Source organism: Zea mays, chromosome 7 (assembly GCF_902167145.1).
Source record: "Zea mays cultivar B73 chromosome 7, Zm-B73-REFERENCE-NAM-5.0, whole genome shotgun sequence".
In the NCBI taxonomy this organism is placed as follows: domain Eukaryota; kingdom Viridiplantae; phylum Streptophyta; class Magnoliopsida; order Poales; family Poaceae; genus Zea; species Zea mays.
Genome location: NC_050102.1, coordinates 282,072 through 300,017, shown reverse-complemented (window position 1 = coordinate 300,017; position 17,946 = coordinate 282,072). Strand labels below are relative to the sequence as shown.

The window sequence follows — 17,946 nt, the reverse complement described above, 5'->3', positions numbered from 1 at the left end:
CCCCCCGCATGGCTAGAGGACGCCTCCTCCGCAGAGCTGGAGTATGCCTTTCTCCCCCGAGCGCCGGAGGAAGAAGCGGGTTGCCAGCCCACGCGGAGGTAGGCCCCAACTCGCCCCGCCCTCCTTCCCAGCAGGATGATGAAGATCCTTGAAGCTGAGGGCGGGGCAGAGGCCGCAGCCCGGCTTGCTTCTCCCCACCACCGAACTGGTGGTCATCATCCTGGATGACCATTGGTGAGGGAATGCAGTCGGGCTGCATGATGAAAATCCTTGAAGCCGAGCGATGGCTGAAAGGCGCCAACCCCCGCAAGGTCGTGCTCCTCCAACAGCAACAAGACGAAGGCAACGCGGGTGCTCCCCATCCGGGGGCTCAGAAGGTGGAAGGGCGCGATGCATGAGGGGAGTGCGAAGGCATGGCTACCGCCCGGGGGATCGATCCCTTTTTAAAGGCGGCTCTCCCCACTCGCATCCTCAAGCGTCACGGGCAAAGTCTTCACCGACGTGCTCCGGGGTCCTCCCCCTACGATACGGGGCTGGGTCCCACACGTCATGCAAGCTGACCCGAAACGAAAGAAGCCAAACCGCCGCACGCGGAGCGTGTAACCGCCCCGCGGTTACAAGCACTCCTCCATCCTCGCCGAAACCAGCGGTCGAAAGGGCGGACCGCCATGCAGGTGGCGTGCAACCACACCGCGAGGGCGCACCCCTTCGGCTTCATCGCATCCAGCATGGAGGCCCAGGCCCACACATCATGTAACCGGTGTGCCGGTTACTACGTACAAGAAACCGCACCGCCACTTGCGCCAATGTCGTGCCTTCTCGACTGCGGAACCGGTGTCGCGACTCGAGGCAACCCTGCGCATGGCACAACAGTGCCAATCGAGCACATCGATCACAGGGTAGTCAGCTGCGGGAGGAGGCGCGACGGTTGATGTGGCCAAAAGTGGACCGGCAGTAATGGCGGCAGCAGACGAGCGAAAGCAGTCGTCAAATCGCCTGCAGGCTCACGTCCCCTCCTGAAGCGGCAGGGGAGCCCTCTCCCACGGCGTAAAGACGACGCGCCCGTGTTCCATTCCTCGAACGGCTCGCGCACGCGGCCGCCCCGTGAATCGCCCGTCCCGTCGCATTAACTCCTCGACAGGGCAAGCAACACCTTTGGCAGGCGAAGCGGGCGTCGTTTCACCTCCGCCATGATGACCGCGTCAAAAAAGGTGTGCCACACCATTTAAATTAATATCCTTTTCCTCTTCCCCTTTCTCTCTCTTGCTACAGGGACTGGGAAAGGGGACATTTTGAAAGGGATTCTTCTCTGCGAAGGAAGCGGGCCCCGAGCCCTCCTACTGATCAGGGGTTCGAAGGCTGGCCCCTCGGAAGGGTTCGACAGCCGCCCGAGAGCACTCGGGCTTCAAGCTCATTACTGATCAGGGGTTAGAAGGCTGCCCCTCGGAAGGGTTCGACAGCCGCCCCAGAGCACTCGGGCTCCGTGGCCACTACTGATCAGGGGTTCGAAGGCTAGCCCCTTGGAAGGGTTCGACAGCCGCCCCAGAGCACGCAGAGCGAGGGATGACTCTAGGTACGTCTGTTACATGGCCGAGGCTCGGGCTACGCTCCCGAGGTACCCTAGGACATTTCCGAGGCCAGCAGGAGCGATTTTGTAACGGAATCCCACCAGAGGGAGGCATCGAGCCCTCGGACCCTATCGAACGGGTCCGGGTCCGGCAAATCACCTGCAGGTACTTTTGGAGCGCGCCTCTGGGCCACTAGCCGACCCTTATCGAACGGGGCACGTGCATCCACTCGGATCACCCGTTAGCAACTCACTGGAGACACCATGTTCGGTGCCCTCCGAGGACAACATGGCGCTTCCCCCCTTCCTCCTTGCGGAAAGGCGACGAAGGGGCATATAATAAAAGTCGACACAGTCCTAGATCGTCCTCTCGCTCCGTGCAGAGGCTCGGGGGCTGCTCTCGCAAACCCGGCTACGGCCAAACCGTTGACAGCGTCAACAAACCAGCCTAAAAACTTGGAACCTGACCATGCACCCGGGCTACGATCAGGTCGCATGAGGGAACAACCAGGCCGGCCAAGGCATCACGAAAGGCATTAAGACATCAGAGGAGTCAAACCACTCCTCCGAGGCCTCGGGGGCTACACCCGGCGGGTGCGCTCGCGCGCACCCACCGGAACAAAGTGTAACCGAGAAAGGCTGGTCCCCTCGCAAAAAATGCGGCAAAGCCTCTAAGCGAGTATCAACACTCCCTTTGAGGCTCGGGGCTACTTTCGGGTACCGTAATTAGGGGTACCCCCAACACTCCTAAACACGGCTGGTAACCACCATCAGCACAAGCTGCAGAGACTGAAGGGCACGATTCAGGTCAAGGCTTCGTCTACTCAAGGGACGCGATCTCGCCTCGTCCGAGCCCAGCCTCGGGCGAGAACAGTAGTCCCAGACGAAATCACTCCTCGCCTGAGGGCCTCCTCAAGCAACAGGCGCACCCTCGACTCGCCCGAAGCCCAGCTCGGGCAGGCTTCGTTGTGAAGCAACCTTGGCCAAATCGCCTCACCAACAGACCGTATCGCAGACGCATTCAATACGAGGATCGTCTGACACCTTATCCTGACACACGTGCCTCAGTCGGCAAGGTCGAAGTGACCGCAGTCACTTCGCCCTTCCACTGACCGACCTGACAGGAAAACAGCGCCGCTCGCCCCGCTCCGACTGTTGTGCCACCCGCCAGGGTGAGGCTGACAACAGCCAAGTTCAGCCTCAGGCGCAACAGGAGGCTCCGCCTCGCCCGACCTTAGGCCTCGGCCTCGGAAGGAGATCTCCGCCTCGCCCGACCCCAGGGCTCGGCCTCAACCTTGGCCTCGGAAGGAGGTCTCCGCCTCGCCCGACCCCAGGGCTCGGCCTCAACCTCGGCCTCGGGAGGAATCGCGTCCTCGCCCGACCCTGGCCTCGGCCTCAGGAGAAGTCTCCGCCTCGCCCGACATTGGGCTTGGACCGACCGCGCCACGGGGATACATCATTACCCTACCCCTAGCTAACTCAGGCTACGGGGGAACAAGACCGGCGTCCCATCTGGCTCGCCCCGGTAACAAATAATGATGGCTACCCGCGTGCGTCCATGACGACGGTGGTTCTCAGCCCCCTACGGAAGCAAGGAGACGTCAGCAAGATCCCAGCAGCACCGACAGTTGTGCTTCTACAGGGCTCATGCACTCCTCCGACGGCCACGTTACCGCGTACACAGGGCTCTAGCACCTCTCCGACAGCCACGTTGGCATGTACACAGGGCTCAGGCACCTCTCTGCCGGACACGTTAGCGCATAGCTACACCCCCCATTGTACACGTGGACCCTCTCCTTGCATCTATAAAAGGGAGGTCCAGGGCCTTCATGCGAGAGGGTCGCGCGGGAGAACGAGCTGACGAGCAGGCTCACTCTCTCTCTCTCTCTCGCGAACGCTTGTAACCCCTACTACGAGCACACCCCCCTGGCGCGGGGTAACACGAGCCGCGTTTTCCCCCTTGTGTTCCATCTCGCGCTAACCCATCTGGGCTGGGACGCGCAGCGACAAATTTACTCGTCGGTCTAGGGACCCTCCGGGGTCGAAACGCCGACAGTATGTATGGACACACACATGTGTGTGTTAGGTTTCATCTACCAACGGTCACGGTAAGTCAACACAACAGTTTCGCTATGCTCCATAGAAGCTCTAAAACATGAAGTACATTATTGATATGCAGCATGTTCATTTATCTTTAATCTATATCGATTTCTACTGGTTCTATAGTGTTTTTGTCGTGTTTTTGTCTTTATAAATTACAGCGACAGCAATCTAAATTAGCTTTAATCCAAAGCTAACAACATATTGTTATCCAAAACAGTGTTTTGTACTGTTTTGCAATATAAACTATACTGTTTGCGGAGTGAAGTTTAAATATAGAGATGATAATGGATAAACTATTGGAGATAGTCTAAGAATCTGTTTGAAAGCACTCTGGTTTTAAATAAGAAACTGATTATATGTTCAGTTTATAGAAACTGGATTATATAAAAAAAATTAGGTGATGCTTTTGGAACCCGCTTTCTAAGAAACCAATTTCTAGTTTTTATACATAATTACTAGCATACCCTTGCTCTATTTAAATGGAAGATATGGCAATAGATGTAAATTCTGCAAAAACAACATAAGCATGACTTAATTAATCAAACAAAAAGTGATTTTAGTTAGAAAAAACTAGCTTCTTGGTTTTTTAGAAACTGGTAATCCAATTTTTATAAACTGAGACATAAACTGATATATTTGGAATCACTTCAGTTTATATAATCCATTTTCTTACAAACTGGGTGCTTCGAACAGGCCTAAAGTTCATAAATAAATAAACCAAACTAAGCACGAGGCTCGCAGCAAGTTTGCCAAAAACAAGACAGTACAAACTAGTAATTACATTTGCAAACCAAATAGAGATGCTGGCTGGGCACAGAAACTTTTAAGGCTGCTGCTGCGTACAGGACATCAAACCCCCGAATCCTCAAAACCCTATTTACCATGCTGATGCAGCCAAGCTAGAATTTCTGCCAATGATGTACATCACATTCATTGCTGGTACCATCGTATTCGGCAAACGGCTCTTGTGAATCACCTCCGCTTGGAACTTCATCCTCAGCGTGTGCAATCCCACTTCCAAACACAGCAGCAACACAAGACGTACCGGATGCTTTTTCATTGGGACACACATCAACATGCTTCTTCACCTGTTATCAAATCAAATTAGTATAATAAGCCACAAGACAGGGTGGTTAATAAAATCTAGCTGAACAACAGCACCAATTATATTACATTGTTATTCGCCCAGGATATACTTCCAGGTAGAGGATTGCTTGCAGGTGGTGTCGAAGCTATGAGCCTCATCAGTGTTTCCCTTGCGCTTCTCTCGACTAACGACTCTGCTTCTGGCAGCAGAGGCTTCAAGCTCGGGAGCAGGGGAACTGCTGAAGTTATAGACGGCCCACAACTCACTAGATAGGCCTGACCCGCCGAACAAACATCAATGACTGGGACATGCACAATGGGATCGGACATCAATGGTGTGAATGTTGGCACTTGTGGACCATGTAGGGGAATAAGTGGTGAATGCAGTATGGACGGAAGATTAAGGGAAGGGAGATCAGTTGTATCCAGCTTTACAGAAACTGTTGAAGAAGGTGGCTGCTCACTTGCTAGCAGTGAACTCAAAGGTGGTAGGGGCAACGGATCTACAGGTGTAGCTGGCAGATGCAAATGGGTGACAGTGTATTGCAGCGATGATGGGCATGGTGGGCACCAGCAATAGTAAGGCTTAAACTGTTTCTCCAAAGAAACCTCAGGAACCGGACGAGTGCCAAGGGAGTAAATAGAAGGCAACAGGGGAAACGAAAGAGGCAGGTCCAACGGAACTGAGCTAACATTGTTCTTTGAACAATCTGCATCACACTTCTCACTGGCAGAATCAGGGTTGATTGTCAAAGGATTCGTATCAAGCGGAGCAGTTAACGGGCCTAACCATTCCACACGACGCTTCAGCTTGTCCCTCCCAACAACCCTTGCACATGAAGCCCTTGGTACCCCATCTTTAAAAGTGCCAGATCTCGGACTTAGGCTGGCTTGATAGACAGAGCTTGGCTTAATTGCACTAGCAGCCGAGGCACGGAACCTGGAAGTTTTGGAAAAATCTGACTGGAGCTGTAAATATTGATCATGTGATCTTGAAGTACTCAGGAAGTCATTAAGTGAGCCCAATGATGTAACATCACCGATACTTGATGCAAGAAGATAAGCATGTAAATGAGTGGCAAAAGCATCAAGTCGTGAATTAGAGATGCCAGTGAGATCAGAGAGTGTTGGCCTCCCGTCCAAAAGGTTTTTCATCTATGCACACAAAAACAAGAATAAGAATCCTTATCAGTGTGTGTGTATTGATATGGACAATACTGTTTTATGTTTTGTTTTTACTACCACATAGATAAAGTCTATGTATATTTATGCATACAAACCTTTGCAAGAAGTTCCATTCCATGTTCCTTCGACTTCTCAGCACACCAGTAGTAAAACACTTTAGATTCTGAAATTCTGATTAGGAAAGAGCGTCCAGAATTATCAGCTGATATTTCTTCAATCATAACTTCAGAAAATTCAAAGCCATTGCTCAAGAGAGCTAGTTGCTCTGGATAACCATCATCACAAACAAAGGTAAGCCGCATGCTAGATGATGGCAGAAGAACAAGGTTCAGCTTCCCTCTGCACATAGGAAATGTACATACATGAGATTGAGATCCCAGAACATATTGTTATAAAAAATAAGAAGACTACATTTTTTCACCGAAGGACCAAAAAAGGGGACACACCCAGTGTTGGAGGTTCCCACATGAGTGAAATTTTAGCTGATCAAGGCATAGACAATGAAATGGAAACCATAGATCAAAATGAATACTTCAAATAAAAAATGCAAGCATTAGCATACAGCACAATGCTAGCAAAGAAAAGGAAACGGACTAATTTTGACATCCACAAAACTCACTGACTCAGATCAGGAAATTTAAGAGAAAAAACTAAAGCCTCTTAGAGTTTTAGTTATCACTTAAAAAGGTACATGGACCAATGTGACAAAACAGTAGCCTTGTCAAGAACCTAATAAGATGGTAAAATATTCCATTGAGGCATAAGCTTATTAAATTTACAAAAGTAGAGAACACAGGCTCGTGTAAAATTTTCATAGGTCGGCCCAACTACATTTAAGCAACAATCCCTTTGCATTAAAAAAAGGGACTTAAGAACCTGGTTTGAACCACAGCAGCACAACTGCCTTTCCATTAGAAGAAACTGTAAAAGTCTAGGAACCAAATGTTCAACATATTGCAGCTTTTAATTTTTCAGGTGAATTCATATAAGAACCAAATATATAAAAATGGCCGTTCCCTCAAAGACAATAAAATAACTTCCATACAAGTAATCTAGATCCATAACATAAATAAAGGCTATTATATTGTGATTTTGCTTCTACATCAGAAAAATAAAATTGCTTTGTGATTACAAAGCATCAAAACGAAAATTAAAGAGTAAGCAAAAAATACCAGGGCAGTTAACACCAATGATCCCCGTTAGGGCAAAAAAAGTGAAAGATGGACCCCCCCCCCCCCCCAAAAAAAAAACTTCATGACAATATTTAAGTAGAAACCATAAGGGCTCCAACAACACAGTTAAAAAAACACAGCTATTAATCACAAAATTATTTAAGGATGGATTTGGAAAGCCAGGTAATTGTTTATAGACCAAGCACCAGTGTGGCCATATAGACATCTGTTCAAGGTAAACCAAGAAGTAGAATATTGCACAAACTAATTATCCTAGGGATTGTCAAGCAACAGCAGAACATTCGAATGATAACAAGAATTTTGCAGATGATCGTTATGATATAGCAAGCATAAGTAGGAATCCTGATCAGTCTCACCAAATAATGCAATATGAGGTTATTCATTATCAATGCAGGTAACTGATATTGCAAGGCCATGAAAGAAACTACCTTCTCTTTCCTCATATATCAGAGATTATGACAAACGCCCAAATTACCTACAAGTGAAAGATAAATTTATTTGGCAGGGTGAATAGTGCCATCTCTAGTAAAACGAATTATGTAACCCTAGAATCAACATGAACACTCGCTGATGCACAGCATTCTAAATTAGGTGCGATAATTCAGCAAACATCTCTTCTAACAAGTAATTATGTGTCATGAAATAAAGATGGGCACACCTGTATACTCGCATAAAAAGCAAAGAGGATAAAAGAAGCAATATTTTTTTATTAATTAGAAACTAAAGAGTGCTGTATAACAACACAGGGCACCAACCACATGATCCACATTTCAACAGGTATAAGTGTATTAAGATACTGGTATAAAGGGAGAAAAGGACATAAGACCAAATAATGAGCAGAGATGAACAAAAATTGCTGTTGATGACTGTAGATGGCAGCCCCCTCCCCGCCAACAATGTATTGAATCGTGCCATTTGTATATAGAATTAGTCAGATGAATTATTATATCATGAAATCTAGTGGTATGGTAACTTGAGATGCGCCAGTGTACGCCCATGGGATACAAAAAATGCAATTGCATAGACTTGGCATTAATATCACATCATATAGATACAGTGGCATGCCTTTTTTTCCTGGAAGCAGAGACATAGAGAAAGCTACAGGATCACTTCTTCATCATTCCAACAGCATCTATGTAAGGACATATTGGTCAATAACATGCAAAACTTAAAAGATTTGAAATACCAGATTATATAATCAACATACTACAGTGCTTTCACATGAAATCAGAAGCTAAGTTGAGTATCGAGGTGCAGTACAAAGTTTTTTAGTAGGGCAAGTTTGCCATCTCAATAAATGGTACAATATGAGAGTTTAGGATCCTATGAGACCACAAGACAAGTTCCTGGTTGCAAGTATACAGAGTATAGGAGGCTGATTCATGCTCAATTGGTGGTGAAAAATATGCTTCCAAGGAAGCGATCTAATTATCACAAGCATGTTACTTAAATGTGAAAGAAGAGGCTAAATCGTATAGTGAGCACATACAGTTATAGAAACATCAGATCAACTGGCTAACCTGTGTAACATTAATTAATATGTATATATGTATAAAGGCTAGCTGCAAGCGAGAAGAATATACAAGTTGAGAAAGAGGAAAGCTGGCAAATCATGTGAGATGCGAAATGCTAATCACGAAAGAGACAGTGCATCAAGCGAAATCATAAGGGTCAAGCGGGCACTGCTATCTTAAGGACCGAGTGAGTATCAGTGTCATATATGATGATGAAGCGAAGTAGAGATTGAGTGAGAGTACCAACCTAATGTGTGTTGGGCAGAGGAGGGCCCCTTCCCTCTGAACCTTGCCAACGCGCAGGGAAACGAGGGGAACACAGAGGCAACGCGCGAGCATGCCCACCTCCGACACCTCGAAGTGCTGCAAGAGAGGAAGGAAGCGAGCGAGCAGAATGTGAATGAATAGATCCGTAAACCCTAGGCAACCGAACAGCAGTAGGACGAGGCAAGGCAAAAGCGAAAGGTTACCTGCGCGAGGTGTGCGATGAGTCGGTCGTCCGCTGCGCCGCAGGAGACGTTGAGGGTGAGGAGCGGCCTGAGGCGCTCGTCGGCGCGGCAAGCCCCCATGAGCTGCTGGCGCAGAGGCGGTGGCGGTGGCGGTGGAGGGATACCCTCTTCGCGTTCAGATCGGGAGGTCTCCGGGTCGTCGGCGTCGGGGAAGGCGCGGGTTTCAGGCTCCAGCTCCTCCCCTCTGTCCCTGGTTGGCGGCGGGTCCATCGGGGGAGGGGAAGAGAAGGGAAGCTAGGGTTGGCCGGGAGGACGAGTCCGGGATTGATCGGATTCCCTTGGATGGGATGGGATGGGATGATGAGTGGTTTGACGAATGCCCGAGCATCCACCACCACATCCCCGGTAGATATTTTGTCTCGATGAAAGAAGACGGAGAGAGGATCCCAAAGCATTCAATAATCACAACTAATTTACATTTAAACTTTTAAATAATATTTAGGTGCCAAGTTTTTTATAAAAATAATATGCAGTGTCAGATTTTTTATAAAAAAATAAATACAAAACAGCGGAACTAACTAGTTAATAAACACTGTTACCCGTGCGTCGCGCAACTCACAACAATATCCACGTAACTTATCCACCAAAAAGATCTCAAGATTTTTTATTGATTGTCTCCATTCTTCACATAATATTTTTATGAACGCACGAGTACCATAGCCAGCAAATCAGAGACACACATCTCTCGCCTCCCCCACTTCCAAGGTTTCATAGAGCATGAGGAGAAGGGAAGAAGTAGACATACTTGTTCGTTGCCGGAGAAAGACACGACGAAGACTTGTGCATCTGGAGACGACATAGTTAGTATACCGCTAGATATATAGGGAGAGAGCGCGCAAGCGGAGAAAGAAGCCTAGCCGGAGCAGCTCCTAACTGAGAGGCACCCACACCAGGCGTCAATCCGAGAAGGGCGAGAGAATGCGAGTGTCTTCTCAGCCATGGACCCGCTGAAGCAACACAACACCACCACCAACTTCGTAGCATATTGTCGGCGTTTCGACCCCGGGGGTCCCTGGACCGACGAGTAAAATTGTCGCTGCGTGCCCCAGCCCAGATGGGTTGGCGCGAGATGGAACACAAAAGGGGGGAAAACTGTGGCTCGTGTTATCCTGCGCCAAAGGGGGGTGCGCTTGCAGTAGGGGTTACAAGCGTTCGCGAGGGAGAGAGAGAGGGAGAGAGAGAGAGCGTGAGCCGGTTCGTCGGCCTGTCCTCCCGCGCGACCCCCCTCTCGCATGAGGGCCCTGGACCCTCCTTTTATAGATGCAAGGAGAGAATCCAGGTGTACAATGGGGGTGTTGTTATATGCTAACGTGTCCGGCAGAGAGGTGCCAGAGCCCTGTGTACATGCCAACGTGGCTGTCGGAGAGGTGCTAGAGCCCTGTGCACGCGGTGTCGTGGCCGTCGGAGGAGCGCTGGAGCCCTGTAGAAGCACAGCTGTCGGGGCTGCTGGGACCTTGCTGACGTCTCCTTGCTTCCGTAGGGGGCTGAGAACCACCGTCGTCATGGACGCACGCGGGGAGCCATCATTACTTGTTACCGGGGCGAGCCTGGATGGGACGCCGGTCTTGTTCCCCCGTAGCCTGAGCTAGCTAGGGGTAGGGTAATGATGTATCCCCTGCGGCGTGGTCGGTCCGAGCCCAAGGTCGGGCGAGGCGGAGACTCCTCCTGAGGGCGAGGCCGGGGTCGGGCGAGGACGCGATTCCTCCCGAGGTCGAGGTTGAGGCCGAGCCCTGGGGTCGGGCGAGGCGGAGACCACCTTCCGAGGTCGAGGTTGAGGTCGAGCCCTGGGGTTGGGCGAGGCGGAGACCACCTTCCGAGGCAGAGGCGGGGGCCGAGCCCTGGGGTCAGGCGAGGCGGAGACCTCCTCCTGAGGCCGAGGCCCAAGGTCGGGCGAGGCGGAGCTTCCTGTTGAGCCTGAGGCTTGGACTCAGCTGCTGTCAGCCTCACCCTGGCGGGTGGCACAGCAGTCGGAGAGGGGCGAGCGGCGCTGTTTTCCTATCAGGTCAGTCAGTGGGAGGGTGAAGTGACTACGGTCACTTCGACCTTGCCGACTGAGGCACACTTGTCAGGATAAGGCGCCAGGCGATCCTTGCATTGAATGCGCCTGCGATACGGTCGGTTGGTGAGGTGATTTGGCAAAGGTTGCTTCACAACGAAGCCTGCCCAAGCTGGGCTTCGGGCGAGTCGAGGGTGCGCCTGTTGCTTGAGGAGGCCCTCGGGCGAGGCGTGAATTCGCCTGGGACTACAGTTCCCGTCCGAGGCTGGGCTCGGGCGAGGCGAGATCGCGTCCCTTGAGTAGACGAAGCCTTGACCTGAATTGCGCCCATTAGTCTCTGCAATTTGTGCTGATGGTGATTACCAGCCAAGTTTAGGAGTGTTGGGGGTACCCCTAATTATGGTACCCGACAGTAGCCCCCGAGCCTCAAAGGGAGTGTTGGTACTCGCTTGGAGGCTTTGTCGCACTTTTTTGCAAGGGGACCGGCCTTTCTCGGTTATATTTTGTTCCGGTGGGTGCGCGCGAGTGCACCCACCGGGTGTAGCCCCCGAGGCCTCGGAGGAGTGGTTTGACTCCTCCGAGGTCTTAATGCCTTTCGTGATGCCTCGGCCGGTCTGGTTGCTCCCTCATGCGATCTGATCGTAGCCCGGGTGCGTGGTCAGGTTCCGAGTTTTTAGGCTGGTTTGTTGACGCTGTCAACGGTTTGGCCATAGCCGGGTTTTGCGAGAGCAGCCCCCGAGCCTCTGCGCGGAGCGAGAGGACGATCAAGGACTGTCTCGGCTTTTATCATACGCCCCTTCGTCGCCTTTCCGCAAGGAGGAAGGGGGGAAAGCGCCATGTTGCCCTCGGAGGGCGCCGAACATGGTGTCTCCAGTGAGTTGCTAACGGGTGATCCGAGTGGGCGCCCGTGCCCCGTTCGATAAGGGTCGGCTAGTGGCCCAGAGGCGCGCTCCAAAAGTACCTGCAGGTGATTTGCCGGACCCGGTCCCGTTCGATAGGGTCCGAGGGCTCAATGCTTCCCTCTGATGGGATTCCATTACAAAATCGCTCCTGCTGGTCTTGGAAATGTCCTAGGGTACCTCGGGAGCGTAGCCCGAGCCTCGACCATGTATCAGACGTACCCAGAGTCATCCCTCGCTCTGCGTGCTCTGGGGCGACTGTCGAACCCTTCCGAGGGGCCAGCCTTCGAACCCCTGATTAGTAGTGGGCGCGGAGCCCGAGTGCTCTGAGGCGGCTGTCGAACCCTTCCGAAGGGCCAGCCTTCGAACCTCTGATCAGTAATGAGCCTGAAGCCCGAGTGCTCTGGGGCGGCTGTCGAACCCTTCTGAGGGGCCAGCATTCGAACCCCTGATCAGTAGGAGGGCTCGGGGCCCGCTTCCTTCGCGGAGAAGGATCCCTTTCGAAATATCCCCTTTCCCGGTCCCTGTGGCAAGAGAGAGAAAGGGGAAGAGGAAAAGGATACAAATTTAAATGGTGTGGCGCACCTTTTTTGACGCAGTCATCATGGCGGAGGTGAAACAATGCCTGCTTCGCCTGCCAAGGGCGTCGCTTGCCCTGCCGAGGAGTTAATGCGACGAGACGGGCGATTCGCGGGGCGGCCGTTGCGCGTGCGCGAGTTGTTCGAGGAACGGGTGTTTCGCCTTCGAGTTTGAATTTCGCGGCAGGTTCGGGCGAAGTGTTGAACGGGTCTTGCCCGGGCCTTTATATACCAAGAAGAGGGGCCGGCGGTGGTTCTTTACTCTGTTGCTCGCCTTCTGCTTTGGTTTCCGCAACCTGAGAGAATAGCCAGAGAAAAGGAAACCGCGCACCTTTTTTGCTCCGCCTCCACCCCCTTCGTTCAGCGATGGCCGACAAGGCGACCGTCGTTCCGCCACGCAATCCGTGGCCTTTCTCCACCGTCACGGTGGGCGATCTGGAGGCCCTCGTCGCCGATGGTTTGCTCTGTCCCCTCTCCGGTGACCCGCAGCCGGAGTGGATGGCCCCCGCGAGCGAGGCCGACCCGGCTCCGCCACCGGGGTATGTGGTCAGTTTCATCTCCTTCCACGAGCGAGGGTTTGGAGTGCCAGCGAGCCACTTCATGCGGGCGCTCCTGCACTACTACGGGGTGGAGCTGCACAACTTCAACCCCAACTCCATTGCGCAAGCGGCCATCTTCGCGGCGGTTTGCGAGGGTTTTTTGGGGATTGACCCCCACTGGGATCTGTGGATCCATCCATTCTCCGTGGAGCTTTTTGCCTTGACGACGGGGGAAAGGAAGGTCCGCATGGCGGTGCGGGCCGGTGGCTGCACCCTCCAGTTGAGGCAGGGGCGCGCGCAGCAGTATATCCCTGCCATCCTTGTGTCTTCGAACAAGGGGTGGCAGCGCCGGTGGTTTTACCTCCGGAACGACGACGGAAGGCTCCCGTCGTTTTCTCAACGAGTGGTGACCGCCGCCGGCAGCAACTAGCGTTGGGGGGCCACGCGCGAGAAACAAGAGAATCTCCAGCCTCTTCTGGAGGCCTTGCATAGGTTACGAGATGGGGGGCTCACCGCTGCGGGGGTGGTCGCCGCCATCCATCGCCGGAGGGTGCTCCCTTTGGCAGAGCGGCGATTGCCGCTCTCGGAGGTGAAGACGGGGGTTGATTTGGAGGGCTCACAGATGTCCTCGACTCCTCTCTCCACCGACGACCTCTGCAGGCGGATAGCGGGCACGGTAGGGAGGCTGGATGTCGGCGCCCTTACCCAGCCCGTGATGCGTCCCGAGTGTGGGTACGTGTCCTTCTCTTATTTTGCGCTGAGTTGCCTTTGATTCTCACTGTCGGGATTTCCGTTCGTCTCCAGGGGTTGGGGTTTCACAAGCCCTCCCTGCCACAGGTCCCAAAGGACGCGGTGGACCAAGCCGCGCGGAGGGTCGCCGCGGAGAAGAAAAAGGAGAAGAAGGACACGGAAAAGGCCCGGGCCCGCGAGCGGATGCGGGCTCGAGACGCCTTGGAGAAGCGCCATCGAAGGTAGGAGAGGGACGAGCTCCCGAGGGAGCCGTCGCCAGAGACGCCTGACGACGATGACGATGACGATGACGATGACGACGAGGACGACGACATGGCGGACCACCTTGGCCTTAGCCCAGATCTGAGGCTGGGCCAGGGGTCGTCGAGCCAGCCTCCAAGTGGGCTGGCGCCGCCGGTATCTGGGGCCGGGACATCAAGGTCCCGGTCCGAGGAGTGGGGGCAGGCCGAGGGGGTACTTGACCCCTTGGCCGAGGTAGTTGAGGTGACTCTAGGGGGTCAGGCCGACCCGCTTGTCCCCCAAGAGCAGTCGCCCGTGTCGGTTGTACAGGAGGTTGATCCTCGGGTCGTCGTGACTACGCCTGGGCGGGTCGTCCCTTCGGTGCCCCGGGCGCCCGTGGCGGGAATGGTGCCACAGCCGGCAGCGGGGCAAACCTCGGCAACGCCTGTGGGGTCCGAGGCCCAAGGGGCCTCCCCGCAGGCACGATTAGCCTTGGTCCAGAGCGGGTAAGTATATGAGGATACCTCTGTTTTGGCTCCTTATTCGTGTGTCCTGATCCTGCTTTATCTTTTTCTCTCAGCAAAAGGAGGCATGGTTCGGCCGGTCTGGCTCCCCGGAAGGCCCTTAAGACGGTGCCGGCTTCTACAGCCAGTGCCGCACCGTGCCGGTTGGCTGGCCTCCGCACAAGACGCCCTCAAGCGGGGGGCCCAGGCGGCACGAGTTGCCATGGGGCAAGCCCCCCAGGCCGACCCCTCCGTCGGGGCGGCCATCGTGCCGGGGGAGGCTGCTGGCGTGGCTGCGGCCCTGAGCCCACCTGACGTGTTGCCGGCGCCGGCACCAGCTCCTGCCGAGGTTGTTGCTGTTTTGCCCGTGGAGCCACTCGTCGCCGCTGATGCTGGGATGGCTAAGGTGCCGCTGCTCGAGGTCGTCTCCGACCTTCCCAGTCTCGGCCATAAGGAGAGGGCGGCCGCTGTTGCCGAGGTCGGTGATCGGAAGCCCGTCTCCTTAGCCGAGGGGGTACCCGATGCGTCGACTGCAGGGGGTCCCGACGCCTTGGAGGAGGGGTGCGCAGAACCGTGGCCCGTCTCGGGGAGCGGTGACCTCATCCCCACGCGGGGCGGTCCCAATGAGTGGCGTGGGCAGGCACTCCGGTTCTGGACCCTCGGCGCCTCGAAACCCCTCTTCGTCCTTGACGATGTGCGGGAGGAGCAGTCTCAGGATGAGCTCCGTGAGTATGCCGAGGCAGCGATGGGGTCGCTTCGGGCGACCATGGATATCCTTTCCAGGGACGTTCCCAGGGTCCTCCAGGTAAGGATTTCAGGCATGCCTTTCACGTGACCAGGGCATTCTTTGTGACACCCTGCTTCCCTTCCTCAGGACCTGACGGATCTGAGCACCGCCAAGTCACTGTTCATCCGCCGCGAGACCGACGTATGGGGCTCGCTGCTGTTCCTGAGGGCCGCGCTCGCCGAGGCTACTGAACGCCTCGCCCAACGGAGCACTGAGGTGGTGGACCTTCGGTTGCTCTGTGATGAGCTGGAGGTGGAGGCAGCGGCGGCGCGGGCAGAGGCGGCGTCGGCGCGGGCAGAGGCGGCGTCGGCGCGGGCAGAGGCGGCGTCGGCACGGGCAGAGGCGCAACAGTGGCAGTTGGAGCTTGGCCAGGTTATTGGCGAGCGGTCCAATCTCAGAACCAGGCTGCCGAGGCTGTAGGCCGGGCTGATGTCCTCGGGGGCCAGCTAGCCGAGGTGTCTTCTCGGGCCGGAGCCCTTGCAGAGGACCTCGCCGTGGCCGTCAAGTCTGCCCAGTCCGCCCAAGCTGTAGCCTCGGAGCAGCGTGCCCGGGCTGAAGGTATGTTTCGGCCGCTTTGTGACTTCGATTCAGCTTCATTCTTCAACTCGTGTCTGAAGAATTCTGTTTGGCTGTTTGCAGAGTTCGAGATAGCTCTCAACGAGTCCGTCAAGGCACTTGCCCAGGCGGCTGAGCAGAAAGAGGCCGACCGCGTGGCCATGTCCGAAGCTATCTCGGCCTTCTGCCAGGTCTTTGGCCTCGATGACGTCCCCTCGGGTAGCTCCCCCTAGAGTCGCCTGCGGGCCTTGGGCGGCCATGTGCGCAGCAGACTCCGCGAGGCGCTGCATCACAGCGTTAGGCGGGCATTTGCCGTGCTCGCTTCCCACTACGACGTGGATCTGGAGCAGGTCAGCGAGGGGTACTATCTACCTGACGAAGACGAGGCTGCCTTAGCCGAGGTTCAAAGGCTTGACGCGGCCGTCGCGGGCCCAAGCGCGGTGCTGGCGTCCTCCTTTGAGGTGGAGATCCTTCCACTCGTGTCGCCGCCCGGGGCCGGGCCAGATCTCGCTGAGGGTGGACATGAAGCCGAGGGAGCCGCTCCTCCCCCGGGCGATGCCTGATTCTGCCAGAGCAGTCTGTTTGGAGCATGCATGTGTCTTTCGCGGCCGCCGAGGCCTAAACACTTTGTTCTCGTGTTATAAAGTTGTGTTTCTTTTCCTCTCGTTTCGAGTATCCGGACTTGTTCGTCAATAGCAGAATCGCTTATCTGAGTAAGAGTTACTTTTCGCGGAAGGTGACGAGTGAGGTATCCGCATCCCGGAGGCGTAGGAGTCCCTCGGCTCGGTCGGCCTTGCCGCTTACGTGCGCTCTTATTCGTTTTGCGGGATTCTGTTATCGATATAGTCGGAAAGCACGAAAGTCGTTTTGGTAGAAAACTTTTCCGAGGAAAATTTTGACGCAGAGGGGGTTCCCCCCTTCTAGCCCCCAAAGGAGGGTCGGGCTTCACCGAGGCAAGGCTGACCCTTCCTTGGCGGTTAGACTCTATTTGTGTATGTAAAGAAAACGAGGCATATGAACAACTTGAAACATCTTAAGGGTAGAAGCGACGTAGCTGTTGGATGTTCCAAGCGTTGCTGTAGACCTCGCCTTGATCGTTGGCCAGCTTGTATGTCCCAGGCTTCAAAATCTTGGCGATGATGAACGACCCTTCCCAGGGGGGAGTAAGCTTGTGGCGCCCTCGGGCGTCTTGCCGCAGCCGAAGCACCAAGTCTCCCACTTGGAAGTCTCGAGGCCGAACCCCTCGGGCGTGGTAGCGTCGCAGAGACTGCTGATACCGTGCCGAATGTAGCAAGGCCACGTCCCGAGCCTCTTCCAGCTGGTCCAGCGAGTCTTCTCGGTTGGTCTGATTTCTTTGGTCGTCGTACGCCTTTGTCCTCGGGGAACCGTATTCTAAGTCTGTGGGCAAGATAGCCTCGGCCCCATAGACCAGAAAGATCGGTTAGAAACCCGTGGCTCAGCTTGGCGTCGTCCTCAGATTCCAGACCACCGAGGGTAGTTCCTTCATCCACCGCTTGCCGAACTTGTTGAGGTAGTTGTAGATCATCAGTTTAAGTCCCTGCAGAATCATGTCGTTGGCACGCTCCACCTGCCCATTTGTCATGGGGTGAGCCACGGCGGCCCAGTCCACCCGAATGTGGTGGTCCTCGCAGAAGTCCAGGAACTTCTTCCAGTGAATTGGGTGCCGTTGTCGGTGATGATGGAGTTCGGGACCCCAAAGCGATGGATGATGTTGGTGAAGAACGCCACCGCCTGCTTGGACCTGATGCTCGTTAGGGGTCGGACCTTGATCCACTTGGAGAATTTGTCGATGGCGACCAGCAGGTGCGAGAAGCCCCCAGGTGCCTTCTGCAAGGGACCGACGAGGTCTAGACCCCACACAGCAAAGACTAGGTGATGGGTATTGTCTGCAGGGCCTGAGCGGGCAGGTGCGTCTGTCTCGCATAGAATTGGCACCCCTAGC

At 54.2% G+C, this 17,946-nt stretch overlaps 1 protein-coding gene across 2 annotated transcripts; it reads right to left on the bottom strand.

Annotated features, from left to right (window-relative positions):
* Positions 1-4,275: 4,275 nt before the first annotated feature.
* On the bottom strand, positions 4,276-9,552 carry LOC103631857 (putative calcium-binding protein CML27). 2 transcript variants are annotated; one of them, XM_008653681.3, is made up of 5 exons: positions 9,119-9,552; positions 8,896-9,011; positions 6,037-6,280; positions 4,844-5,911; positions 4,276-4,758 (listed from the first exon to the last, which is right to left on the bottom strand). In XM_008653681.3, the coding sequence occupies exons 1-5, from the start codon at positions 9,365-9,367 to the stop codon at positions 4,570-4,572; spliced, it is 1,866 nt and encodes a 621-aa protein (XP_008651903.1). In that variant the 5' UTR covers positions 9,368-9,552; the 3' UTR covers positions 4,276-4,569. The 2 variants fall into 2 exon arrangements, with proteins under 2 accessions (XP_008651903.1, XP_035816672.1); XM_035960779.1 differs by having other exon boundaries at positions 6,037-8,266; positions 9,119-9,478.
* Positions 9,553-17,946: the final 8,394 nt, after the last annotated feature.

What these genes read in the sequence shown, in the direction of transcription:
- LOC103631857 (XM_008653681.3), bottom strand. Translation starts at nt 9,367, where the DNA reads ATGGACCCGCCGCCAACCAGGGACAGAGGGGAGGAGCTGGAGCCTGAA. An exon ending in CTCTGCCCAACACACATTAG is followed by an intron (nt 6,281 to 8,895) that starts GTTGGTACTCTC and finishes TCCTATGTGCAG; the next exon opens with AGGGAAGCTGAACCTTGTTC. An exon ending in GAATGGAACTTCTTGCAAAG is followed by an intron (nt 5,912 to 6,036) that starts GTTTGTATGCAT and finishes TTGTGTGCATAG; the next exon opens with ATGAAAAACCTTTTGGACGG.